The sequence below is a fragment of the Nicotiana attenuata genome, unplaced genomic scaffold (genome assembly GCF_001879085.1).
Source record: "Nicotiana attenuata strain UT unplaced genomic scaffold, NIATTr2, whole genome shotgun sequence".
Taxonomy (NCBI): domain Eukaryota; kingdom Viridiplantae; phylum Streptophyta; class Magnoliopsida; order Solanales; family Solanaceae; genus Nicotiana; species Nicotiana attenuata.
Window position 1 is genome coordinate 32,992 of NW_017674029.1, and position 13,815 is coordinate 46,806.

The 13,815-nt window shown below is 37.9% G+C and overlaps 1 protein-coding gene across 1 annotated transcript; it reads right to left on the minus strand.

Moving 5' to 3' along the window:
* Positions 1 to 10,218: 10,218 nt before the first annotated feature.
* On the minus strand, positions 10,219 to 13,511 carry LOC109217852. The gene is made up of 6 exons (XM_019382135.1): positions 13,414 to 13,511; positions 11,733 to 12,056; positions 11,329 to 11,473; positions 11,041 to 11,247; positions 10,854 to 10,926; positions 10,219 to 10,745 (listed from the first exon to the last, which is right to left on the minus strand). The coding sequence occupies exons 1-6, from the start codon at positions 13,509 to 13,511 to the stop codon at positions 10,219 to 10,221; spliced, it is 1,374 nt and encodes a 457-aa protein (XP_019237680.1).
* Positions 13,512 to 13,815: the final 304 nt, after the last annotated feature.

Consider the following 13,815-nt stretch of genomic DNA (forward strand, 5'->3'; position numbering starts at 1 on the left):
AAAGCACTAATGCTACACGCCCTGCAACGCACGACGCATGAAAAGCAATAAGTTTGCAAGTTTTCCTATTTTGGCTAGGAAAGGGGGATTTTTTCAGGCCCGACCCTACTTGGTATAAATACATGGGAAAATGTTATTTTCTGGACTTTTGACATACTTTAGACATAAGGTTGCTAAGGAGGAGTTGGAGGAGCAAAAGCACAAGGATTTCAATCATTCCTTCCTCCCTCAAGACCAAGGTTTGGATTGAATTTATGTTTTCCTATCTTTTTATCATATTTGTGATGAATTACTCCATGTCTATGGAGTAGTTACCTTTAGGGTTTGATGAATTAGGTGTATTGATATTTGTTTGTGGATTATAATTCTAGTTTTATATATTGAAGCATTTTTGGATGATTTAAATGTTGCATCTATATTCACTTGTTCATGTAATCGAGAGAGGCATAACTTGTGATTTCTTTGCATTATCTTGCCGGTTGAATTCCTTAGTTCTCGTAGTAATCGAACGAGGCTAGTTGGATCATTAAACCTAGTCAGGAGGATAATCGAGAGGGGTTCTCCTAAAGACCAATCCACTACGCATTCTTGCATATCTTCACCGAGCTTAAATTGGAATATCTTGTGAGGCTGAGACTTAATCAAGAGAGGAGTTTCTACTAAACGTTTGAACTAATAATTAAGTGAATTCGAGAGACTCACTTGAACATTAAAGGTGAATTATCTAGAGTTAGATCCCAAACAATTATCTTGCACTTATCCTATCAAAATCCTATCTTCTCCCATTGATAACCTTCTTTGGTTATTCCTTGTTTCAATTGTCAGCAGTCAATTGTTTAGTTTCTTAGTTAATTTTAGTTAGAAATCATATAATTCTCATTTGTTGATCATCTTGGATAACAATCATACTAGAAACTACGAAAATACTATGTAACTCCAATCCTTGTGGATACAATGTTATACTATACTATATTTGATTAGCGAGCATAATTTTAAGTGGTGTTTTGCGCTCGTCAAATTTTGGTGTCGTTGCCGGGGATCGGCAATCAATAGTGTTTAAAATAGTTTGTAGTGCTAATTCAATAGTTTTTTCTTTTTATTTTATATTATTTTTCCTTTTTACGGCTGGTGTTCTTTGACTGTGCGCAGGTTACAGGTTAAGATTGGTGCATGACTCGATCTTCCGGGAAAGAAGTGCTACCATATGAAGCAAAGATAGAAAAACAACTGCGACAGCTGAGGAAGGAAAGAAATCTCACCGAGACTTTAGAGAAGGTTGGTCAATCCTCAACCAAATATACTATGGCTGGAGAAGATGATGATAACGTAGATTTGGCTGCACGAGAGGCATCCCAACAACGAGAAAAAGCTGCAAGGGATGCTGAGGAAACATCTATTAGAGATGCACAAATTATCTGCGACAAAGAGAGGGGTCGGAGAATGGCTCAAAATCAACCCTTGGCTGCAGACCAGTTTGGAAATATAGCTCCCATACCTGGGAGATCACTTGGCGATTAAGCTAGACCAGTCTACAATCAAGGCTTGTCAAGTGTTAGACCACCTCCATTGCAGCAAGCATCTTCAGGTTGAAGCAAGGGTTGCTTCAAACCCTTCAGAAGTGCTATGTTTTCATTGGGAAGATGAACAAAGATCCAAACACACATCTAATGGATTTCGAGGAGATTATGAACACCTTTCCATACAATGGGGTGTCTCAAGATGCAGTATACTTAAGGGTATTCCCCTTCACACTCAAAGATGATTCAAAGTAGTGGTATTAAAGCTTGCCCAATGGATCTATTAGAACATGGGACAAGATGACCAGAAAATTTCTTGAATAAGATTTCTCATCAGCTAAAATGGTCAAGTTTAGAAGAGAAACCCATAAATTTTGCCAGAAAGAGACAGAAACTGTGTTTGAAGCATGAGACAGGTTTAAGGAGATAGAGCGAAAGTGTCAACATAGCAGAATTGAACTTTGGATGCAACTATGGACTTTTGGGATGGATTGACACCGGCCTCACGTAGAACATTGAGCAATGCAGTTGGAGGCCCGTTGATAAAGAAGACTCCAGAGGAAATAGTTACAATTCTTGATGAGCTATTTGAAGATGCAAATCAGTGGCCCTCTGAGAATGCTGAAAGAAGAAGATCAATTAGTATTCACCAAGTTGATGTTAATACGTCTGTGCAACTACAGCTTGATTCTATGGCCAAAGAAATACGAAAGTTGACCTTAGCTACGATACAGAGTGAACCTCAGGCAGCTTGTGATGTATGTGGAAGAGGACACCCTACTCATGAGTGTCAAGCCTCAATTGAGGAAGTGAATGCTGTGGGGAATTATAATTTCAATGCAATGGGTCAGAAGCATCCTGGTTTTTCATGGAGGTCACTAAGGGGTACCGCAAATGCATGGCAACAAAATAAACCAGGCTCCAGATGCAGGGAGCTCCAAGTTTTATGAATCAGCAGAGGAGCAGTTTCAGCCTCAACAGGCCAATCAGCCTGGTCTAGAAGATCTCATAAAGGCATTTATTGTGAAAAATGCTGAAAGATTTGAAGTACAAGGGGCAGCGATTCCAAATCTAGAGAAGCAAGTGGGGCAGATTGCAACAATATTATCTGAGAGGGTTCCAGGTACTCTCCCCGCTAATACTGAAAGAAACTCCAAAGAAGTAGTGAATATTGTAACCTTGAGAAGTGGGCAAGTGTTGAAAGATCTCAACCCGATCCAAAAAGATGTGAAACTTGAAAAAGAAAGTGGGTGCAGCTGAAAAGTGATGTTGATAAGAACTGAGACAAGGAAGAAGAAAGAAGATTCGATAAGGGAACCCGAAGATAGCAAGCATATTCCTGCTTTACCTTTCCCCCAAAAGCTATATAGAGAAAAGATGGACAAACAGTTTGAGGATTTCTGGATATGTTGAAACGGGTTATGTAAACTTACCATTCACAGAAGTTCTCTCTCAAATGCCAACTTATACCAAATTCTTGAAGGAGATCCTGACAAAGAAGAGGAAGATAGAAGAGACATCAGTGGTAATGCTCACAGAGCATTGCAGCGCAATATTGCAAAATAAACTCCCATAGATGCGTGGAGATCCAGGGAGTTTTACTATACTTTGCTCTTTCGGAACCATTAATTTTGATAAGTCTTTATGTGATTCTGGTGCCTCAATTAATGTAATGCCTTTATCTATTCACAGAAAACTGGAGAAGGAGATTGGAGAGATAAGGCCTACACCAACATCTTTGCAGCTGGCAGACCAAACAACTATAATACCCAAGGGGATAGTGGAAAATGTTTTGGTTCAGGTAGATAAGTTCGTATTTCCTGTAGATTTTATAGTGGTGAAGATGGAAGAAAACAAGGAGGTCCCCCTTATCTTAGGAAGACCATTCTTAGCAATGGGTATAGCGATATTAGATATACACGAGAGAAAACTCATGCTTAAAGTGGGTGACGAGACTGACTTTTGAGATAAATGTAGCAATGGGGGTGAAAAATGAGAAACCAGCTACAAGTGTTGAGTGAAAAGTGAAGAGTTCAAAAGAGAAGGCTGTAGTGAGTGAGAAAGATAAGTGTGTGGTGTACCCCAAAAAGGCTGAGAAGAAGCTTCTACATGGATGTGTGCATTAGTTCGGGCGCGAGGAATGGATCCCGACTTCGACTCAGACCCTGACTAGATATTTAAGGAAGTTTCCATTACCTTATGCTTTTTAATTTGTGTCACGGGGACACGCTACAACTTAAAGTGTATGGTGGTAGATATTTGTATGTTGTATGTATATTAGTTTTAGTTTCTTTTTGTTAGTTGTAGTATTCAGAGATTAGAGATAGAAAAAAGTAAGAATAAAACATAATAAATTTAAAATTTTTTATTTTTCCCGATGATAGATATCATCGACAGGTTTCTTGAGGGATTAAAGTCGAAGTAAAAAAAGATTTCCTTTTGTAGGTAGTTTAATAATTCCCCCTCGGTTTTTTTGTGCCGCTTTTATTTTCCAAAGATTTTGTCTAAACCGAGTGTAGTTTGTTTTTATTTTTGGTAGAGTAGGAAACCTTGTGCTATGATTTGAGATGAAAGCAATATCTCTTAACTCTGTTGTACCTTGAGAGTAGCAAGTGCTTTAGTTATGATGCTTATGTTCAATTTTTGACTCTTGTATAAGTACCTTAAATCGTATGATCTAACTTTGCTTAACTATTTTGACTAGAGTGTCTTGATGAGTCTAATCCTGAGTGAGTTATGTGCCATGTGTGTGTGAGGTTTGTGTTATTCTGCGCATAGCATTTGATGTCTAGAACTTGATCTGTGTGTTTGCAAAGCGAAATAGTAGTTTCATTCAGTCTTGGAAGTGATATAGGCGTTTCTTTGTTGAGCCAAGTTATATGCTTTTACCCACCTAATGGTTATGAATCTTAGTTAACCCCTTTGAGCTCGTAATCCTGTTTCATTGGCAACCATATTACAAGCCTTACCTATTTGTTTGAATTGACCATCTATTTGAACTGTGTACCTCTCTTGAGCACTTGAATTTGTTATGAACTTTGTAAAAGTTGAAGTGTGGGGTGGTTGGTTTGGTTTCTGAGTGGAACTATTGAAATAAGGAGAAATGTGCAATGTTGTGAAAAAGTAAGAGCCACTTGAATTTAACAAGAAAAAAAATTAGTTGTATTGTTCTACAAATTTTCCTTGATAAGTGGTAGCTCTTGATGTAATTGTGCTTAAAGAAGTGGGGAGTTAATGTATATTCATGTTAAGATGGACTAATGGTTTGACATAAGTGTGAGGTTTTGAATTTTTAATTATGTGTATTAAAGTGCTTATGGAGTGTAGTCACTCTTATATCTAAATGTATCCTACCCGTCCCGTAGCCTACATTACAAACAATTAAAGTCCTACTTCATCCGTGACTGAATGAGCTCAATTAGTAGAGTAGTACACTACGGACAAGCCTATGATACATCTTTTGTGGCATATGAATGTTATTTCTGAGAGCGAGCGAATTCTTTCTATTTGAAGTTCCTAATTGTTCTTGAAGTTTATTGTGTGTGGAACTACTCTCTACTATTTTGTGAGGGCACTTGATTTATGAAGGAAAGATAATGTCGTTGACCTCTATGTTAGAGTAAGTGAGCAGGATGCGAAAAAAGCATGGTGCTTTTGAGTCAATTCTTGAGGGGGGATGTTACATTATTGTGCTTAATCTGTTTTAATTATTCTTGGTGCGATGAGTTAGGAGAGTTGTTTAAAAAGGTCGTGTGTATATGAAGTTTAGTTTGATTGCTCGAGGACGAGCAATGGTTTAAGCGTAAGGTGTTGATGGTAGGCTATAATTACGTATTTTAGTCGCTTATTTCACTCTAATTCACTGCACTTTAATTGTGTATGAGCTTTAATTGCTAGTGTTTTGCACTTACTATGTGTTTTATGCCTTGTAGGAGTGATTCCGAGTTATGCAAATGTTGTGGAACTAATTCGAGCTATTTGGAGCTTTGAAGTCTGAGTAGAAGCCCAAAGGATTCAACCGGGATAGTGTTTGGAGATCGAGGATCACTTCTGGACATCAGAAATCAAAGAAGAAGCAACAACTGAAGAAATGCACTAGTGCGACGCTTAGTGCGATGCAGTAGGGTAAATTTATGTCAGAAAATTGAGAAAGTTTAGAGATGTGTTTTTGTAGTCTGACAAGAAAAATCACTAATGCTACGCACCCAGCGACACATAGTGCGACGCATGAAACGCAATAAGTTTGCAAGTTTTCCTATTTTGACTAGGAAAGGGGGATTTCGTCTAGGACCGACCCTACTTGGTATAAATACATGGAAAACGTTATTTTCTGAACTTTGACATACTTTAGATCTAAGGAAGCTAAGGAAGAGTTGGAGGATAAAGCACAAGGATTTCATCATTCCTTCCTCACTCAAGACCCGAGTTTGGATTGAATTTATGTTTTCCTATCTTTTTATCATATTTGTGATGAATTACTCCATGTCTATAGAGTATTTCCCTTTAGGGTTTGATGGATTTGGTGTATTGATATTTGTTTGTGGATTATAACTCTAGTTTTTATGTATTGAAGCATTTTTGGATGATTTAATTGTTGCATCTATATTCACTTGTTCATGTAATCGAGAGAGGCATAACTTGTGATATCTTTGCATTATATTGTTGGTTGAATTCCTTAATTCTTCGTAGTAATCGAAAGAGGCTAGTTGAATCATTGATTAACTAGTTAGGAGGATAACCGAGAGACGTTCTCCAAAAGACCAATCCACTATGCATTCTTGCATATCTTCACCTAGCTTAAATTGGTTCATCTTGTGAGATTGAGACTTAATCGAGAGAGGGGTTTCTACTAAACGTTTGAACTAATAATTGAGTGTATTTGGGAGACTCACTTGAACATTATAAGTGAATTTTCTAGAGTTAGATCCCAAACAATTATCTTGCACCTATCCTATTAAAACTCTATCTTCTCCCAATGATAACCTTCTTTGCTTATTCCTTGTTTCAATTGTCACTAGTCAATACTTTAGATTCTTAGCTAATGTTAGTTAGAAATCATATAATTCTCAACTGTTGATCATCTTGTATAGCAATCATACTAGAAACTAGGAAAATACTATTTAACTCCAATCCATATGGATACGATATGATACTATACTGTATTTGATTAGCAAGCATAATTTTAAGCGGTGTTTTGCGCTCGTCAAATTTTTGCACCGTTGCCGGGGATTGGCAATCAATAGTGTTTGAAATAGTTTGTAGTGCTATTTCAAGAATTTTTTTTCTTTGTATTTTATTTTATTTCCCTTTTTACGGTTGGTCTTTGACTATGCGCAGGTTACAGGTTAAGATTGGTGCATGACTCGATCTTCCGGGAAAGAAGTGCTACCATACGAACCAGAGATAGAAAAACAACTGCGACAGCTGAGGAAGGAAAGATATCTCACTGATACTTCAGAGAAGGTTGGACAATCCTCAACCAAAGAAACTATGGCTGGAGACGATGATGATAATGTAGATTTGGATGCAAGAGAGGTAGCCCAACAACGAGAAAAAGCTACAAGGGATGCTGAGGAAACATCTATTAGAGATGCACAGATTATCTACGAAGAAGATAAGGGTTGGAGAATGGCTCAAAATCAAACCTTGGCTGCAGACCAGATCGGAAATATAGATCCCATGCTTGGGAGATCACTTGGACATTATGCTAGACCGGTCTACAATCAAGGCTTCTCAAGTGTTAGACCACTTCCAATTGCAGCAAACAACTTCGAGTCGAAGCAACGGTTGCTTCAAACCCTTCAGAATTGATGTTCTTTCAGAGGGAAGATGAACGAAGATCCAAACACACATCTAATAGACTTTGAGGAAATTGTGAACACCTTTTTTTTTGGTAACTAAATATTTTTATTCATCACCAAAGTATCTTTACAAACCAGTAGCTAACTAACAAAGTTAGCTATTTCATGTTCTGTTCTAACACTAATGCTATCTAGAATCTAAGTGCTTGTACTATTTCTCTAGCTTTTGCTGGTGCTCTAATACTACAAATACAAGCAATATCTCTATCTATCGATTCATTATTTCTATACATTTTTTAAATAATCTCATGTTTCTCTATATCCAAATACTATTAACAAATTCCGTGTATATCATCTTGAATATCTGCGCTGCTTGAGTTTTCCCTTTTGCTCTGCTGATGATCTTCAATTGATGCTGCTGCCATCCCCTTGTAGTCATTGATTTGACATGTGCCCATTGATTCACTATATGCCATACTTCTTTGGCAAAGCCACATTCCAGAAAGAGATGCTCATGTGTTTCCTCAGCATTTTTGCACATCACACATTGAGTAGCTATTACCAGTCCCCATTTAGCTAACCTATCAGTGGTTAGCAGTCTTCCCTGAAGTTCCAACCATAGTGTAAATCTTGTTTTAGGTCTAGCTGCATTGCCAAACATCATGCTTTTCCATGGTACTCTTGTTTCCTCACAATTCAGTTGGATATATATTTGTCTTGTAATACTCTTACCTTTCTTGAACCTCCATTGTATACCTTCAAATATTGATCTAGCTTCCATGATCTTCCTAAGCATCCAACATGCATGCTGAGGTATTGTCATAGTTTCTATTGCTTGTCCTTTGATATAGTACACATGGATCCATTTGATCCACAACTTGTCTTGCTTATGTGCTAGGTCCCAGTAGTTCTTAGCTATAACAGCCTTATTCCATAACTGTAAGTTAGCCAAACCCAGACCTCTAACACTCTTAGGAGCACAAACTCTTTCCCAGGACACTAGAGCTTTCTTACTGATGGTGTTGTATCCAGACCATATGTAACTTCGACAGTAAGCATCAATAGTTTTTAGTACTTTGAAAGGAAGAAAAAAGAGTTGAGCCCAGTAAGCTTGGATTCCAAATAGGATTGTTTGCACCAGTTGCACTCTTCCAGCATATGATAACGTTTTTGCAGTCCACGATGATATTCTTGTTACTATCCTTTCAATAAGTGGTTGCCATTGAACCAGGGATAGCTTCTTGGTCGATAGAGGAACCCCAAGATATTTAAATGGAAGCTCACCTTCAGACAAACCCAACTCTTGTAGTATTCTGTCTCTATCCTCTCTGCTAACTCCTCCAAAGTATATTGAGCTTTTACCTAATTTGCTTTGAGGTCTAAAGCTTTTGAGAACTGATTAAAGCATTGTTGAAGAGCAACCACTGATGATATGTCACCTCTGGAAAAAAGCAATAAGTCATCAGCAAAGCACAAATGTGTGATTGCTAATTTTGAACATCTCGGATGATAGTGAAAGCCTGTCTTCTTTGTCATTCCTCTTAGGCTCCTACTCAAGTATTCCATTGCTATAGCAAATAGAAAAGGAGACATAGGGTCTCCTTGTCTAGGTCCTTTAGCTGCATTAAAAGGTACTGAAGGCTCCCCATTAATTAGAATAGTGTAGCTGACTGTTTGCATGCATTCTAGGATCCATTTGATAAACTGATTAGGAAATCCCAACTCCTCCATGATTTGTTCCAAGAATATCCATTCTACTGAATCATAAACCTTTTGTAAGTCTATCTTTATCATGCATCTTGGAGACACAAGTTTTCTTGTGTAGGCTTTCACTAATTCATGTGCTAGGATGATGTTGTCTCCAATTTTCCTCCCTGGGATGAAGCTTGCCTGTGATTCACTAATTATGGAAGCAATGACTGTTTGAATTCTTGCTGTTATGACCTTTGAAATCAGTTTGTACAAAGCAGTGCAACAGGCTATTGGTCTATACTCTTTCACTGTTATTGGCTTGTCATTTTTTGGTAGTAATGTAATGGCTGTACAGTTGATGGCCTTGTACATCTTCCCTTTGTTAAAATACTCTTTTACTGCTTCACACACTTCCTCCTTAATGATACCCCATGCTTTTTTGAAGAAAGTAGCATTATACCCATCAATCCTAGGAGCTTTGTCTTCATCTATGGACTCAAGCCCTCTTTGAATTTCTTCCTCACAGACTAGAGCAATTAAGTCTAGCTTTTGCTGATGAGATAATGTTGGTCCACCCTTCATGTTCACTTTGTTAATAGCTGGTAACTCCTTTGCTGAAGACCCCATCAAGGATTTATAAAACTTCACTATCTCCTCTTGGATGTCTTTTGATTCAGTGAGATTCATTCCCTCTAGGGATGTGATCTCCTTAATAAGTTTTTTCTGACTTCTCTCTTTCACCACAACTGAGAAATATTTTGTATTCGAATCCCCTAGTTGGATCCATTTGATTCTTGATTTTTGCTTCATGATGCTCTCTTCTATCATGGACCATTTTTCCAGATTCTGCAATGTAATTCTTTCCTGCTCCATAAGATCATCTGACCATTGTGAATTCAGCTGCTTCTGGATTATCACTAAATCAATTCTTGCTTTGTCTACTCTTTGTGTGATGCTTCTGAACTCCTAATTTATGGTTTAAGAGCCTTCATTTTCAGCCATATGTTTGCCATCTTCCAATTGGTAAATCTCTGTTGCCATACTTTCCCCACTATTTCCAGAAACTTATCATGATCAGCCCAAGAGTTGAAGAATCTGAATGGAACTTTGATATTATTCTGGCTTGCTTGTAATGAGAACATCATTGGGGTATGATCCAAGATTAGAGGCACATCATATTCCATTACAATATGGCCCCATTCCATCATCTAGTAATGGTTTCCAAAAGCCCTGTCAAGTCTGCTACATATTCTATCATTGGTTTGCTGCTTGTTAGTCCATGTGTAGTATTCACCAGTCCACCTTACTTCATTAAGCAATAAATCATGGATACAGTCATTGAAATCTTTGATCTCTCCATACTGCACTGGATTCCCATATAGTCTATCCTGTGGATATAGCATTGCATTAAAGTCTCCAATAATTAACCATGGCATATTTATTCTTTGAGCAAGTACTTTAAGTGTTTCCCACATATTTTTCCTTTGCTCACATGTGTTATATCCATAGATGACAGTTATAACACATGGCTTATCTGATGCTACTATAGTAACTTGACAGTGTAGTAATTGAGCATCCTCTCTCAACTTATCTACTGTATATAAGCTGATATCCCATAATAACCAAATTCTCCCATTAGGTGCACTAAGATAATTGTTGTGAAATCGCCATTTGGGAGCCACAACTGCTGCAACAGTTGCTACTTTATGTTCTTTGACTTTAGTTTCTGTTATTCCTGCTAGTGTAATATGTTTTGCCTATAAATACTTTCTCAGTTCCTTCTGTTTATACTTTTTATTTGCTCCCCTTACATTCCAAAAGAGCTAATTCATTTGCTAACAACTGGCTCCACCTCCTTTGTCAGGAGGTGCTGATTGGGATCCACCATAACCTCTATTCAACACATCAAAACCATTCTTAATTGGCACTGAACAAAAGATAGGGAACTCTTGTAAACTGGTTCTGGCACACTGCTTACTGCTTTCTCTTTATCAGGAGTTGATCTTATTTCCTTCTTTGGGTTGTTGAACCTGCAGTACAACAGTTGCCTGTATCTCTGCAACTTTTGTGTGTTTGTCAATAGTATCTGTATTCCTGGCCTCTTTCCTTTTCCCCTGTTCTGTTCCTGTGCTATTGCTAATTTGTTGTTCTGTTGTTTGTTCTTTTGTTACCCATGTTTGTACAGTCTTCTTGGATCCTCCTTGTTTGGCTGGTTGCTCTTCATTCCTTCTCTGCACCTTTGGGAAAACATGGCCAATGGCTTGTTATTTATCACAGAACATTGGCTTCCAATCGTATGTAACAGCTTGTTGAAAAACTCTGCCACTAGGATCCATTACTTCAATTTCATCTGGCAATGGCTTTGTCACATTGACTTCCACTAGTATTCGAGCAAAGGAAACACACATTTGTTTGGCTGTGCACTCATCAGCATACATTGGTATCCCAATAGCACTTGCTATCCTGCTTAGTGAATTAATTCCCCACCAATTCATTGGTAATTTTGGGAATTTAATCCACAGTGGTATCTCAGTTGGGAACTCCTTATCAAAATCGAAATCCGCTGTCCAGGCTTCAAAATGATAGGTCGATTATTAATAGTGTAAGGACTAGTACATAAAATTTCCTGCATATCATCACTGAAATTTGATGATTGTAATATCCATCATCATGCATAAACAAATTTGGATTTGCTATTTTGTTCCACTTAAGATCTATATACATGCGCATAGCATTATACCCTGGGCAATCCCCAATTACATAAGCAATTAGGGCTCCTTTCCATTTTTCAGTTTCACGATCCACTTCCTCCTTTTCCAGTTGAATCACTACTTTGCCATTTACTAATTGAGGAGCAATATAAGATAGGGTCATATCATTCTCCATTGATCGATTCTTCGCAAACAGATTTGCCCATTGGTGAGCAGGTTGTTGTACTGTAGCATGCAGTACTGTTCCATTGGACTCATGTGATTTCTCCACCTCATCTATGTTGGACTTTGCTTTGGCTGTTGCTTCAACTTCCTTTCCTTCGATTGAGCTAGATCTGGTCTCAATTGAAGTTTCTTAGCAGCTGCTGTTCCTTTCGAAGATGATCCAATATCTATCTGGCTCAACTCACTCATTTGGATTGTGAACACCTTTCAATATAATGGGGTGTCCCAATATGTTGTATACTTAAGGGCATTCCCTTTCACACTCAAAGATGATGCAAAGTAGTGGCTTCGAAGCTTGCCCAATGGATCGATTAGAACATGGGATGAGATGACCAAAAAATTTCTTGATAAATACTTCTCATCAGCTAAAATGGGCAAGTTTAGAAGAGTAATCCATAACTTCCAAGAAAAAGACTAAAACTGTGTTTGAAGCATGAGAGAGGTTTAAGGAGATAGTACGAAAGTATCAACACAGTGTAATTGAACTCTGGATGCAACTCCAGGACTTTTAGGATGGATTGACACCGGCCTCACGTAGAACATTGAGCAATGTAGTTGGAGGCCCGTTGATGAAGAAGACTCCAGAGGAAATAGTTATTATTCTTGATGAGCTATCTGAAGATGCAAATCAGTGGCCCTCTAAGAGTGCTGAAATCGTTAGGAGTTCGATTACCTAGGAGATTACATCTTTATTGAACTTGAAAATTGATATTTCTCTATGACATGAGATCGGACATATAGTTGATGTTTCTTATATTGTTGAGATAGCATGTGGCACCTGGGGATTTTAAACTGATGATATTTTGCTAACGGATTTTGTTATATACTGTTCCGTGCCCTATTGATCTTGTTATATATCATGTCTGCCTATGATTCATGCACTTTATTTATTGGACCACAAGTAAGTGTCGATATCAATCCCTCGTTACTACTCCTCTGGGTTAGGCTAGATACTTACTGGCTACACGTTGATTTATGTACTCATGCTACAATTCTGCACTACACGTACAGGATCTGAAAGGTTCATTTGGTGGTCATCCTGGAGTGTAGGTGCAACAACTGAGGGGTCTTTGTGGTTCTATGCTACGCACTGCAGCCCTCAGAGGCTCCATCTTATTTATTTACTTTATCCTTTTTATTTCATATTCCAGACAGACGTTGTATTATTATTGCACTCTTTAGCAGATGCTCATGAACTTGTGACACCGGGTTTTGGGATATTTTAGTTGATATTTTATGGGATTGGACAACATTGTCACCTTTCATCTTTATAATTTTACTATTTTTTTGTGTATTCATGATTCTAAATGCACAAATTTTTTTATTGAATAAAATTAATGATTTCAAAATTAATGAAATTAATAAATGAGTTGGTAGTTCACCGTTGGCTTGCCTAACAGCGACGTTGGGCGCCATCATGACCTATAGCGGGGTTTGGGTCGTGATATTTTTGCCAAAAATCTTAACGATGATAAAGCAACGCCAAGGGTGGTAGAGATTGATTTTTTGTTCTTGGCTGAGAATGATGGGCCAGTGGCGTCATCAATGGTGGTTGAGTTGGCCATTACCTCTGTTTGGTGGTACTGAGTGTGGTAAACACTTGACTTTGTCAAGTTATTTTCCGATAGTATCTTCTTAAAGGTGTTCATTTTTTTCCTTTTGAGTTGGTTGAACTTCCTTTAGTGTTGAACTAGTGTCCGATGGGTGGGGGAGTTTTGATGGTGGTGGTAGTGTTTGATCCTGTGCGATGGGTGGGGATGGGGCCATCTTAGGGGGGAGGGAATAATTTTAGAGAGATTTTCTCTCTATATTATCTTTTCTCGTGATTTTTAATGTCACAACATTATTTGACAACTATGACGTATTTTT

What these genes read in the sequence shown, in the direction of transcription:
- LOC109217852 (XM_019382135.1), bottom strand. Translation starts at nt 13,511, where the DNA reads ATGGCCAACTCAACCACCATTGATGACGCCACTGGCCCATCATTCTCA. An exon ending in TAATGGATCCTAGTGGCAGA is followed by an intron (nt 11,248 to 11,328) that starts GTTTTTCAACAA and finishes GTTTTCCCAAAG; the next exon opens with GTGCAGAGAAGGAATGAAGA. An exon ending in AGGCAACTGTTGTACTGCAG is followed by an intron (nt 10,927 to 11,040) that starts GTTCAACAACCC and finishes GTGCCAATTAAG; the next exon opens with AATGGTTTTGATGTGTTGAA.